Genomic DNA, 13,934 nt, shown 5'->3' on the forward strand with positions numbered 1-13,934 from the left:
GATTCTACTTCAACACACTAACAGATTTTTTTAACAAAATTTAACGAAATTGATGACCGTACTAATAGATTTAGATTAAATTGATGGTTCGATTTGAAAATAATAATAATAATAATAATAATAATAATAATAATAATAATAATAATCATCAGTAGTTTGAAACAAAAAGATAGAACTGAAAAGTTGGTAAAACATTAAAAAACATTTGTGATAAAACCACCCTAAAAAAAGTATGAGTAAACTGTTATTTCACCCTTTGAATTATTACCCTAATTGAAATTAACCTCTTGAATTATTTTTTTGGTAAACTAGCCCCCTAAATTATTTGAAATTAGCCAATTAACCTCTTGTTAGTAGATTTCATCCATTATTTCGTCAAATTCAAGGGCAAATTAGGCTTGCTATCATTAATTCTTACTTATCAGCTATAACCACCAATAACTTTATGATATATGGACCCAAAATAATGTGCAATGATAATATGAAGTGGTCCTTGTGTAAATGTTTTGGTTTTTGTTTGTTTTATGATTATGCTATATGGTTTACACATTATTTTGTATTCATGTGTTATAATTTTATTAGTAGTTATTATTGACAAGTAAGAATTAATAAGACTATCTCCAATGGTTGGACTAAAAGCCAAATTTTTTAGCCTGAAAAATTTAGCTTTTAGCCCAGAAACAGCTTTTCTGCTCCAACTGTTCTAGCCTAAAATTTTAGCCCAGAATTATTAAAGAATGAATTTAGGCTATTTTTTTTGTTAAATTAAATTTTAAAAAAATAAATAAATATGTAGACTATCGTAAATTAATTTTATGAACATTTTAATTTAAAAATATTAAATTCCGATAAATATTAGGTAGAGTTCACTCCGATTTCTAGGCTAAATTTTAGGGAGAATTTGGCATTATTATCATTTAGCATTTAGCCCAAAATTTTCCCTTAGGTTGGAGTGGGCTTGGGGGAAAATTTTGAGTGGTAATTTAACTTTTAGCCCACCATTGAAGTTGATCTAATGAATTGATTAATTTGCTCTTAAATTTGATGGAACGGTGGACAGAATCTAACAACAATAGGTTAATCGACGGAACGGTGGACGGATTCTACGGTAATAGGTTAATCGGCTGATTTTATATATATCGATCCTCGTGTGCCTCTCTCTTTCTCTTTCATTTGAAATCCCCAAAATCCCAATTTCAGTCGATCCCCAATTTCCCTGATACCGATTTCCAATCCATCCCAATGGCGGCCTTATCCCCACGCGAAGAAAACGTCTACGTCGCCAAGCTCGCCGAGCAAGCCGAGCGCTACGAGGAGATGGTCGAGTTCATGGAGAAGGTCGTCTCCTCCCTCCCTGAAGGCGAGGAGCCCACCGTCGAAGAGCGCAACCTCCTCTCCGTCGCCTACAAGAACGTCATCGGCGCCCGCCGTGCCTCCTGGCGTATCGTCTCCTCCATCGAGCAGAAGGAGGAGAGCCGCGGCAACACCGACCACGTCGCCACCATCAAGGAGTACAGAGCTCGGATCGAGAGCGAGCTCTCCAACATCTGCGGTGGGATCCTGAAGGTTCTCGAATCGAAGCTCGTTCCGTCTGCGAAAGTCGGAGAGTCCAAGGTGTTTTATCTGAAGATGAAAGGGGATTACCATAGGTATTTGGCTGAGTTCAAAACTGGGGATGAGCGTAAAGAGGCGGCTGAGAACACCCTCAATGCCTATAAGGCAGCGCAGGTTTGGATTTGTTTCGATGGAAAGTTTTTCATTGTGGGGACTTTTTGGATTTGGATATTGTTGTGGATCTGATATGCATTGGAAAATGGTTGTTATTGGATTTCGAGATTTGGTGAATTTTGTTTAGGGATTTATGGATTTAGAAATGATCTGCAATGTTAGTGCTCCTGTATTTGCTTGTAGATGCATGCAACCATTTGTTTGATTTGTACCTGTGAATGCTTGGTTCGAATGTTCATCCTTTTTTTTGTTTGGGTGGACATTAGCAATTGAAAAATGGGTTCTTGAGGCTTGATTTAATTGATGATTTGATTACCGCTTGCGTGCCAGTGCAGGTTTGATTCAATTTCTGTTATGGTTGAGGAAAATCATTTCTGGAATCTTTGGATGTCCATGATTTGTCATTGATTATTTTTGTGTTAAATTGTTCTATATACAAAATTCAGTTCATATTTGGTAATGGTTTTTCGCTGTCAATCTGATCATGGTTCTTTTCATGATTACATGTAATATGCTTGCTGGCATATGTTCTTATATGATTACGTGTATGACATATTGGGAATGTGGAATATTTAGTGATAGTTTGAAATGGTATTAACGATGGCTGACTGTAGAAATCTGTTTCTTCCCGTTAATTTTGAATTACATAATTCTTGTTTGCAATTTGAGATATATGTTTCTGTGATATTCATGCTTTGAGGTTACTACATTTTTAATTGATTCTCTTCATTTGTTGATATGATATTTCCTGTGTTTGTTCTAATACTCTGTTCCCAGGATATTGCAACCTCTGAGTTGGCTCCAACTCATCCCATCCGTTTAGGATTGGCTTTGAACTTCTCTGTGTTTTACTACGAGATTCTAAATTCTCCTGACCGGGCTTGCAGCCTTGCAAAGCAGGTGAGGATATTTACTACGAAATGCCCATAATCCTACTTCTTAGTGATTTGTTTGACCCACTTGGTATATTTATATATCCCCCAATCAATTATGGTTGTATTAGATATTTGTAACAAAATGAAACTTGGCCTTGTTCTTTCAAAAAAGTAAATATCTGGCACAAAGGAGAAGTCACAATCTTTCCTTCCCAGAGCTCAAAAGTTTGCCGCTCTATATTCTTGCACGCACGCAACAAACTCAGAAATCTATATCGTTTGGCCTCACATCTTTTATACTTGCAGACAAACTTGTGATGCTGAGTGAAATACAATATTAGGGTAAACTTTAAAGATTGACAATGTAATTTTGTAATTTAGTAAAAAATCTCTTAAGTTTAAGATCATATTCCGGTAGAAATAGGTTATTAAACTCATACCAGCATGCTTACAATTAGTTGGATTATGTTCTTAATGTTTGTTGTACAGTAAGTACTAAGTAATGTTTGAAATCTCATGCTCATGGATAGATAAAAGGATTTAGGACTGCTTGATTTTTATGCCATTTTTTTTTATTATTCATCTTTATTGCCTGCTAATTAGTGCATCAGAGTTATTATGCTTCTTTATTGACTTTTCATGTTCAACATTTTATCGATTATATATGTTTTTCTTGTGGAACTATTGGTTATATATTCTGTCCTGTATATTTAATTATTTATCATCATGGTCCCTAATTAGTTTCTTGTTTTTGTCTCTGTTTCAACTAGGCTTTTGATGAAGCCATTGCAGAGCTGGATACACTGGGAGAGGATTCATACAAGGATAGCACTCTGATAATGCAACTTCTTCGTGATAATCTCACATTGTGGACTTCGGATATGCAGGTTCGTCCCTATCTATCAATCTGTCCACAACTATAGATGGATGCTTATGTACTTCATTTTTTTTTTTTTTTTTTTTTAATGGTGATTGTTTAGTAGTCATTTGGGTGCATGTGTTATAGGATGACGGAACAGATGAGATTAAAGAAGCATCCAAGCCTCAGGCTGAGCCACAGCAGTGAAGATAATTGTCCTCCGATTCTTCATCTGTTGTCGCTTAATTCTTGGCGGTTTGTTATTCAAAATAAAACGGGGTATCTGAGTCGTTCTGTTTTGCATTTTCTAGCTTGTATAATTGTCGGATGGCAAAATCAACGTATTTTAGCTATAATTATTTACATGTTGAAGTGTAGTACAATTAGTCTTTACTCATGGAGTGTGGGGCCAAAAATTGATCAAGGCACAAGCTTGTGTATTGTTTGAATGTTCTTACAAATTTGAGTAGGCTAATCCATGTGTTTGATATTTTGCTTTTGAGAGGTTGATTCGTTTAATCTTGGGATTCTCTCTTTAGTTCATCCTGTTTAGGTTAGTTGGTGATCTATGTACCTATTTACTCGCGTACCCGTCTTTGTCCCAATTACTTATATATCAAGTGGATGTGAGTTAGGCCAGTTGGACAGGTAAATTGGAGTAGTTTATCAGAAAATTGCCATAATCCCTAGTATGACCATCTAAGTTATGGTGTGATATTAACAAATTCAAGTCAAACAATAATATGGTAAGTATACTGTATATTAATTCAGACTGGAATTCAAAAGTCAGCAACGATTGCTTGAGGCCGGAGTGTATGCATTATGCTTACACTCCGGCCTAAGTTAAAGGGATGGTCGTTGTTCCATCCATCCCGTGGAGCATTAAGTTCTGAGAAGAAAAACGGACTTGGAAATGTAATGGAATTGATTTGCGAGAGTTATCCTGGAACGTGATTTAGTGCCGTAAGTAGACCGAAATTCACATTTTCACTTCCAAATCCAACTGGAGGTTGGTTTTGATGGACCAAATAGAACCACTTGGATTGCTTTAATTTTGGGATCGAGCTGGTTCTTGTGAGGTGGAGAGGATGATAAAAATGGACAAGGACTGTAGTATTTTGATTTGAACTTCCATCTCCTAATCGTTATAAGAAATGAAAATTCAAATAAGAAAAAATACATAAAATTCAAATGAACCCCTCTTTCTCTCGACCTCACCTTACCTAGATCACTCAGCCTCTCTAGGCACCTCCACCCAACTTTGAACCTCGGAACCCCGAAGCTCTCCTACTCCCCTATCTTGGTCGCCCAATTCGTGACTCCAACCATCCACATCACACGACAGTGTCCTCTACACCTATCTCTCTCTCTCTCTCTCTCTCTCTCTCTCTCGGTCACCGACGACCTCTCCTTAGAGCTCATCGTCGTCCTCCCTCTGGTTAGGATTCGCCTTGGTCACGCCTCCACCAACACGCAGATTTTGACCGTAACGTCCCCAGATAGCGGCGATTTTGGCATTAACCTTTCGAACCCGTACCAGCGTAGCATTATCCCACTAGGGTAAATTAGTCTCTATCTGTTTGGGGTGGACAGGTGTCGAGAATATAAGAGATGGAACACGAACAGAACACTATTTTTTAGGACAGTAAATTCGCAACGCACTTATAAGTTCTTCACTGTGGTTGAAATCCCTTCTAGTAAGTGAATGATGGAACGTATTCGGAGATTTGTGCCCCTAATCTGGCGTCGCTTAGTTATGAAGGTGTGGGTCAGTATAAAGGAGACATTGTTTTGAAGCATGTACCCTCTTTAGTTAATTTGTCTATGTCAGTAGTATACGATTATCTAGATCAAGGTTTTGGATTGGTTCGGAGTTATTTTCCACAGCTACTCACTCTCAATCTGCACTTGAATCTGGATGAGGTTAGAAAAGTAGATCAACCAAAGAGTTTGCCCTATACTGTTGCATGAAGCATCTGTCAGCTTTTACTTCAACTGATGCCCCTCTTGCCAATCTTTCAACTCTACATATATATAGTGATGAAAAGTAAGCAACTATACGATCGAGTTTTAAATACTAGGTGTGTAGGGACTGAGAGTTACTTACGAGGATGGATGTTGTTGTGGACAACTTTTTTCCTCCAAAAGTGGAAAATCAACAGCTTGCCCACATCCACTTTTCCACTTCTATCTTCTGCATGTTAAAATCAAATAAACATCAATAAATAAATCTGAAACAGATATGTAGCAGATTAAGCAAGCACAATTTGACTTGCCATGGTTTTGGCTTGATAGATATGTACCAGATTAAGCAAGCACAATTTGACTTGCCATGGTTTTGGCTTGATGATAAGAAAGCAGCTAGATTTTGTCAAGGTTATAGTCATGAATAGATGTAATCGCTGTCCACCTTTATTTTTCTGTTTTATGAACATCTATTGATAATTTTCATAAGAAATAAGAATTCTGACAGATTTAGTCAAGGTTATAATAATGAAGAGATAATGGCTTACCCATGCATAACCGCTCATAACAAATTGATCCATCTCTTAGCATGTCTTCAGTTAATAGCACCGCATACGAGTCAACAACCTGAGTTGCATTAGTTAATAAATCTGAAATCTTGTTATTAGCTCAGTGAATATGATTTTTTGACAAAGTGAAAGAACAGCAAGGAGAAGATGAAATTGAACAAATTTCAATCACAGAGATGGGTAATTCCACCAGCTATGCCTCAAATTTGCCTCCCTGTCATGGTTAGTCAATGGTGACTTTCCCCTGGGACCAAATTGGGAAGGTGATTTTGATGGTTTACTTTTCATTCAGATTGTGGTTAATCTTTCCCTCGTATAAATTCTGCTTTATTTAAAGACTTTCATTATTATCTTCTTGTTGTGTTTGCTTTTTATTCATTGACGAATATTAAGAAGTCATACAAGTCAGGAATTCGAGTTGCTGGAACAGACTAGCCGACTATACAGTGTGTTCTGCTTTCAATTTTATTGACTTTGCTCTCCTTTCTCTCTATGTTTTCTTTAGTTAAATGCAGGATCGGGGAGGGCATTACAGTTTCATTGCTACAAAATTGTATGGCTACCTCTGTCTCATGTTATCTCAATTATGTTTTGTATTAATATAGAGAAAATGGTTTGGATTCTATTACTAACTTATTTGAATAATATTATTCGTCAAGATAGTTTTGTTATGCACAAAGTTGAAACACCTATCAAATAGAAATTTGTGAGAAAGGAAAACAACTAACGCAACACATCTTCTGTGATAGGAGATGAAAAGTGTTGAAACTTACCCTGTTTGAGCTGCATCGGTCCAGTAGCCTTCAATAAGCCTTTGTTCTTCCAAACTCAGCTTTGACAAAACATTTCTATTAATGACAGTATTTCTTGATACTCCTTCTCAATGCATTTTTCAGGGACACACAAAGGGGCATGTTCTGCACGGTTCTCCTTATCAAGGCCTTGTTCAGGGGCACATTGAGAGGCATGTTCAGCATGGTTCTCCTTACCGATTTGCTTTTCAAGGTCACATAAAGAGGCATCTGCGAGGAGATTAAAGTTGTCAATATCCGAGGGCAAAAGCATACAATCTGGACATCTCCAATACCCATTATGCTTCATCGATGAATTCAGACCACAACATGCATTATTATACCAATGCTGACATTCGTCATACTGGATCATAGGCTCACTGTTATCATTGGTTGCTCCACAGCTACATTCAACCACCCATCCTCTCCCACCCTCCGCCATATAGCTATCACTGTTTTCTATTCCACTAATTCTCACCCACCCTCCTCCCTTCAAATCTTCTCAAATTTCAACTCTCCTAAAGGTAGGTGCCACATGATATATTTTGCTGACTTTGTCTCGAGTAAACCCTTTTACAATGGAATCCGGTGGATATAAAATAACAGGTATATCAATCATACCTTTCATATCATGGCCATCAATATCTTTCACTGAGAACTCCATAGCCATACCATCACGAGGAAAATTGTTGAAGGGATAGTCTTTTATAAACACTATGCTGTTTAAGATGTTTCGTTGTGGAAGCCTCCCTCCATCAGTATTTTTGTATATATTGTCCATAAGTGATCGTTGGCTACATGTTTTTTGCTCTGTCTGTCTTGAAGAAGACGACTCATCGAGCATTAGCCTAAGAAGATTTTTCAATTGTTTAACATGAGATCGAGTATCCAAATTCTATTACCATTTCATAATTCCCACTCTCATGTTAAAGAATTGAAAGATCTTCTTAGGATAGGATAATGCTCTGCGAGTCGTCTTCTTCAAGACGGAGCAAAAAACATGTAGCCAACGATCACTTATGGACAATATATACAAAAATACTGATGGAGGGAGGTTTCCAAACACGAAACATCTTAAGCAGCAAAGTGTTTATAAAAGACTATCCCTTCAACAATTTTCCTTGTGATGGTATGGTATGGTTGTGGAGTTCTCAATGAAAGATATTGATGGCCGTGATATGAAGGGTATGATTGATATACCTGTTATTTTATATCCATCGTATTCCATAGTAAAAGGGGAAGAGGGTGGGTGAGAATTAGTGGAATAGAAAATAATGAAAGCTATATGGCGGATGGTGGAAGAGGATGAGTGGTTGAATGTAGTTTTGGAGCAAACAATGATGACGGTGAGCCTATGATCCAATGTGATGAATGTCAGCATTGGTATCATAATGCATGTTGTGGTCTAAATTCATTGACGAAGCATAATGGGTATTGGAGATGTCTAGATTGTATGCTTTTGCCCTCAGATATTGACAACTTTAATCTCCTACTGGCAATGCCTCAGGCGCACATTGGTCACCTAGGCGAGTTTCCACCCACTCCTAGAAAACAGAGGCAAAATTGCTGCCGCCTAGGGGCGCCTCGAGGCGAGTTTTTTAAAACACTGATCAAAATCAAAATGAAAACATCAATACATAACTATAATATGGAAGAGCAAAAAAATTAAAATAAACATCAGTCCAGAAATTCAATAATTTGGTAGCAAAAAAAAAATCAATCCCCAATATAAACATCAATCAATTTACAGGTTGAATTAAAAAGGAACAAAATCAAGGCCGTTGAATACAGCCTACAATTTATGTTTGACAAGAAGCTAGAGAGAGGCTCATTATCTTCTACTGTGTTGGCTATATCTCAACTGGATAAATTAAAGTCATACTTCTACTCTCAAATTTGACGGTGGTTACATATCCGAGTAACGGTTGGTAATGGAAATCCCACCCACCATGAATATCAGATAAAATAACTATACAAGTAAAAGAAAAATGAAAATATAGACAAACTGAAACATACTCCAGCACATCTGCGTTAGTTGGCAATAGCAGTGTGCTGATTACCTGCCCCGGAGTTACGGACAAGCTTAACCATAGCTCCCCTTCTCTTTTATCAACTCTGTTAATGCTTATAGCATAGCTGCGCATCAGGTTGCTAAGTTTCTGGCCCTCCGAACTACAAAGACTACCTTCACCACTCTGTGAGCTCACTTAGTGGCAAGCAAACAGTATCAAATTAGTGATCGACCTCTATCTCAGTCTCCTCTGGGTTTTTATTTCGTTCAGTCATTTTCACAAAACATCACAATGGCGGCACAAGACTATGCAGTCACAATCCTAAACTCTAAACCCTTATTAAGTCTAATTTAAGTATGCATTACTGACAATTTTGAAGTTGCCAGTCTTTTCCATTAGTTGAAATTATACACAAGACTCGAAGAAAACAATATCCACCAATACAACTAGAACAGTAGAGCAATAGAAACAAACTTAAACATTTACACACCTGATGAGCTGCAGTAATTCCAAGAAGGATCAGTTTCGGATTGACCTTCCAAAACTGTGCAGGTCGTCATGTAGAGGGGAACTCGTCTTACACCTAGATTGTTCTTGTGTAAAATTTGCAGGTCGACACACCATCATGTATTTCATTGCAAAGATCTAAGAATCTCTCAGTATTTTCGTAAAACGACCCTTCAAAGGCTAATGGTAAATCTTCGATCAAAGCTCTGAAGCTGCAATTGCTGAAATCGATACAGACAGAACTTTCATGAGGAAGGAAGATTATAAAAATTATCAAAATTCAATAAATTGTAAAGAGAGCTGACTTGTTGGCCATACAAGTTCTTAAAATATTCAAACACGCACAATAATTACGTTGGGCTGAGGCTGAGGATCATCCAAGAATGTCATAAGCCTGTCGCCCACCTCAGGTTGTTCCATGATACTGAAATTTCACAAAAACCGAAAAGATTAAGGGTTCGAACCCATAATGAAATTAAAATTTGAACCCATTGCACAACATTATGTGCACTGATCTATTTGCCAAACAAACCAGAAAGAAAATGCAATTTGTTGTAAAATCGACAGTATGTGTGCAGAATAAATGAAACAAAACACAATATTTACGAGGTTCCTCTACAGTCAGTGTGACTAGAGTACGTCATCGAGACAAGATGTTTTTATTTATAATCTAGAATAATAAGAGTACAAAAATAACTCTCTCTATTCTCTCATCTCTTCTTCCTCTCTTTTTCCTCTATTTTATGTTGTTCTTCTCTTTGGCCATCCTTATATAGGCAAATGAATAGGCAACATATTAAATCAATACCTACCACACTCACTTAATGCCTTTACCTACTACACTCATTAAGTCTTCACCTACTGCACCAACTACATAGTGGACATCCATATTTAACATGCATTTTTACAACACTCTCCTTTGGATGGCCATATGTCAATATTGGTTGCCTCTTTAAAATCTTGATTTGTTTTGGATGCTCCTCCTGATAAGTATTTCCTCCTGATTTCAAAAATTCTTTAGGCTAATGCGTATCGATGCTATATTTGAACTTATGTGGGCTCATCATTGATCATTCTGCTTGAGGCTCTTGCATAGCAGAAGTGGTGTGCAACCTTTGCCTTTGAATGATCCTTCAAAACATCGCTTCTCAACGACTTATCCATACTTGGCAACTTCAATGTAAAGAGTCAACATCATATCAACTATTATGAGGTATTTGCTTAGGAAATCTGAGACAAAACAACAAATGAAGATGACTACTCTAGATTAATGCAAGGTAAGCAATCAGGGAAGGGGTTGCAGGCAATCAGTTCCAGATTGGAAGTTTGATTTCAAGTTCTAACTGATTTCTCTATTTCTTCTTATCTTGCATGTAAGCGCAATGACAAAGGAAAAGACAAGGAATAAGCATGATTTAAGATACTTTTACTTTTGACCCTAACGATATGAAAATAGTATAATGTTTTCATACTGATACAAAACTTCTCGATCAAAAATATTTTCTTGCTGAGGAAATGAGTTGAGCATTTTGAGTGACTTGGTTGAATAGGTATTCTCAGAGAGGAAGAAGACTGAGAATTTCAAGATGCTTCATTGAAAATTCACTCTCGGAGAGGAGGAAAAGTTAGGCATTCTTGCAGGTCTGCCTTGCCATAGATGACGGAGGTCGACATATATAGGGATTTAAGCAAGTAGTCGTGTTTTTCCTTTACTCTTATCGGCAATTATGGTGTAATTGGAACTACAAAATTCACGCATTGCAACATTGTTAGATATCTTTGAAAAAGTTGCCTGTGATATTCGAAAAGTGGAGATTGCGTCTAAAAAGTGCCTACGAACTTTATTCAGGAAAATCTGGTTTTTGAAATTTGGAAAGCGGTGCCTCTTTGATTTTTAAACAAGTGGCCATGTTGCCTCTTCTTTTATAAAGGCATCAATTGTGTTCAAAAGCACGCTCAGAAAGTTGCTGCCTGTAGAAATTTCCCCTTTTTGCACTTCTGAAATTTCAATTTATCTGACCTCCTTTTCCATTATCATTTATGAAAATGGCTAACCTATATGATCGTCGATTTAATTTGAATGTTGTGGGAGATGTAGACATGTCTCCTTAAGACAATATATGGCAACCATCCTTCTTATCCTGTAATTGTCCTCTTATGGTTGGGGCCTCTATGATGAAAAATGACATAAACGCTGCAGTGGTAGCTAGGAATCTTCTCACTCCTAAGGATAACAGGATACTTTCAAGACAGTCCGATGAATTGACTGTTTAAGACTCTCTAGCTTTCAGTGTTCAGTGTGCGAGCTTTGTTTCCAATATGGGCCAACGTCTACTTGCTCGAACTCACCAAGTTGACTCATTAATGATGAGGTGGTAAGTCTTAGACATGAGGTTAGAGGGCTCAAGCACAAGAATAGAGAGTTGCACATGCTTGCAAATAATTACTCAACGAACATGAAAAGAAAGCTTGACCAGCTGCAGGAATCTAAAAGTCGGATTCAAAGTGATCATCAGATGTTTGTGGCTTTATTCCAAAGGCACCAATTGTCTTTGCCATCTGGAGTTTTACTAATTATTGAGACTTCAAACAATCAACCTCCAGTGCCTCTTCTTTCTGGAGTTTCGCTAAGTACTGAGGCGTCACATGATCAACCTGGAGTTTCGCTAAGTACTGAGGTGTCACATGATCAATCTCCAGTGCCTGCCAAGCACTTAAAGCTTCACATGATCTGTCTCCAGTGCCTTCTCCTTCTAGGGTTCTACCAAATAATGTATGTATAAAAATTTCTTTCCTTATGCCTGAAAACTTATATTCCAGCTTGTTAGATATAGAAACCCATGGAAACTTCTGGTTCCATAATCAATAAATAAATAAGGAAACGATGAAATATTCTAGTTACAAGAATATAAATCAATGAACCTATGAAATATTCTAGTTCCAAGAATATAAATCAATGAACCTCTTAACGGATAAGAATAGTGTCATGCTAAATACAATAAAGCATATACTTCACTAAGATGTGGTACTTTTGGACCAAATATCAAATTATGTTTTCCCTCACGAAGATAATTGATCCTTAGTGTCTAAATATTGGTTAATCATTTGAGTATTCAACTCATAATCTTCAATTCATATGGTTCTTTAATATCATAAACATCATGGATAAGATAATCTAATATTATCAACTATTGCAAGAGATTTAGTATGTTGCAACAATATCATAATGATAGTACTCACTAAGGCAATTTATATCATCCACTGATATTGAGTACATAATTTGTGCTTTACCCTTCTAGGGCTTACTTCAAGCAACTTGAATCATTCATGGATTTTCTACACTTCATGACACATTCTCCTTTTAGAACTTATAACTGAGCAATTTGCTCCCATGTATACTTGAGTGATTTACTTATGGAGATATGATGTGGGCATCTCATAACCCTTCGTATATAATTCTTCATTCATATGAACTCATTTACAGGAGTATAATTTCAGGTTTCATTTAGTAACCTTGTGTCATATCATGTGTGGTGTATTTCTCTGTATTACAAATGCTCATATGTAACCTCCTTGGTTCAACATCTTTTGGCTATTTGTATTATATATAAATATATGGGTCCATTTTTCCACATTCTTACAAAATTATAATAAAATTGCCTTTCTCCGTTTTTGGCCAATGATTTTTCCTTTCGTCGACGAAAAAAGAACGAGACTCAATATCAACACAGCTCATTGATGAATTTAGTAGCTACTTGTAAAAACCAAAATTACCATTGGTTATCATCAATCCGTGATCCCATATTCTTATGTGCTTGCGCATGCATAAAAGCTTTTCATTTATTTGGATATTCATTGCTTCTTCAAGGGCATTACATTATCTCTTCCAAGATAATCATAGTTTAGAGAATGTGGCATAACCTTCTCTTGAGCGTTATAAAGCTAGGATTTTAATCTCCACTTTCGGAAATTGAGTCATTGGAACCTATACATTTATTATGCTTGATGCATGAGACATCAAAATTCCTATGTCCGCATATTATCCTTTCTGGGATGTGTATCCATGCAACGACTGTCATGCTTCTAGCATGCAAAAGTTATGCTTCGGGAATGCAATAGTTTAGTAGTGCCATATTCTTCTTCTTTTGAAGGACTGAATCTTTTGAGTCCGAGGGTTTGCCATGCTTCAGGCGTGCAATAGATAAATCATTTGCTGCCATATTATTTTGTCCAACAAGGACATCAATTCTTGTAGGCACATTTGCAGCTAGTATATGTGATTTACCACTTTCGTTGCATCATTAAATAGGCATTTAATTGGCAATACTTTGAAGAAGAACAGTTATTCTCACTTCATTTTCAAATTGATTGCTTTCTAAATCAAAATAAGACAAAATGGGTACATGCCACAACAATTCTCGTCATTCTTCTGGAATGGCCTTTTCTCCCCCTAAGACCAACTCCAATGGTGGGCTAAAAGCCAAATTACCTCCCAAAATTTCCCCCCAAACCCACTCCAACCCAAGGGGAAATTTTAAGTTAAAAGCTAAATGCTAATAAACCAATGCCAAATTCCCCCCGAAATTTAGCCCAGAAATCGGGGTGGACTCTACCCAATATTTATCGGA

The 13,934-nt window shown here is 36.9% G+C and overlaps 1 protein-coding gene and 2 long non-coding RNA genes across 3 annotated transcripts; 1 reads left to right on the top strand and 2 right to left on the bottom strand.

Moving 5' to 3' along the window:
- Window positions 1-1,159: 1,159 nt before the first annotated feature.
- On the top strand, window positions 1,160-3,964 carry LOC137727769 (14-3-3-like protein 16R). Its single transcript, XM_068466585.1, has 4 exons — window positions 1,160-1,728; window positions 2,506-2,628; window positions 3,374-3,490; window positions 3,610-3,964. Exons 1-4 carry the CDS (start codon window positions 1,243-1,245, stop codon window positions 3,667-3,669), a joined length of 786 nt encoding a protein of 261 aa, XP_068322686.1. The 5' UTR covers window positions 1,160-1,242; the 3' UTR covers window positions 3,670-3,964.
- A 1,318-nt stretch (window positions 3,965-5,282) lies between these two features.
- On the bottom strand, window positions 5,283-6,004 carry LOC137727770 (uncharacterized). Its single transcript, XR_011067850.1, has 3 exons — window positions 5,976-6,004; window positions 5,570-5,656; window positions 5,283-5,486 (listed from the first exon to the last, which is right to left on the bottom strand). It is a non-coding gene; the product is annotated as an uncharacterized lncRNA (long non-coding RNA).
- A 2,849-nt stretch (window positions 6,005-8,853) lies between these two features.
- LOC137727257 (uncharacterized) lies at window positions 8,854-10,024 on the bottom strand. Its single transcript, XR_011067774.1, has 3 exons — window positions 9,661-10,024; window positions 9,290-9,527; window positions 8,854-8,982 (listed from the first exon to the last, which is right to left on the bottom strand). It is a non-coding gene; the product is annotated as an uncharacterized lncRNA (long non-coding RNA).
- Between the last annotated feature and the right edge of the window lie 3,910 nt (window positions 10,025-13,934).

This window comes from Pyrus communis, chromosome 3, assembly GCF_963583255.1.
Source record: "Pyrus communis chromosome 3, drPyrComm1.1, whole genome shotgun sequence".
Lineage (NCBI taxonomy): Eukaryota > Viridiplantae > Streptophyta > Magnoliopsida > Rosales > Rosaceae > Pyrus > Pyrus communis.

What these genes read in the sequence shown, in the direction of transcription:
- LOC137727769 (XM_068466585.1), top strand. Translation starts at nt 1,243, where the DNA reads ATGGCGGCCTTATCCCCACGCGAAGAAAACGTCTACGTCGCCAAGCTC. An exon ending in CTTGCAGCCTTGCAAAGCAG is followed by an intron (nt 2,629 to 3,373) that starts GTGAGGATATTT and finishes TGTTTCAACTAG; the next exon opens with GCTTTTGATGAAGCCATTGC. An exon ending in TGTGGACTTCGGATATGCAG is followed by an intron (nt 3,491 to 3,609) that starts GTTCGTCCCTAT and finishes CATGTGTTATAG; the next exon opens with GATGACGGAACAGATGAGAT.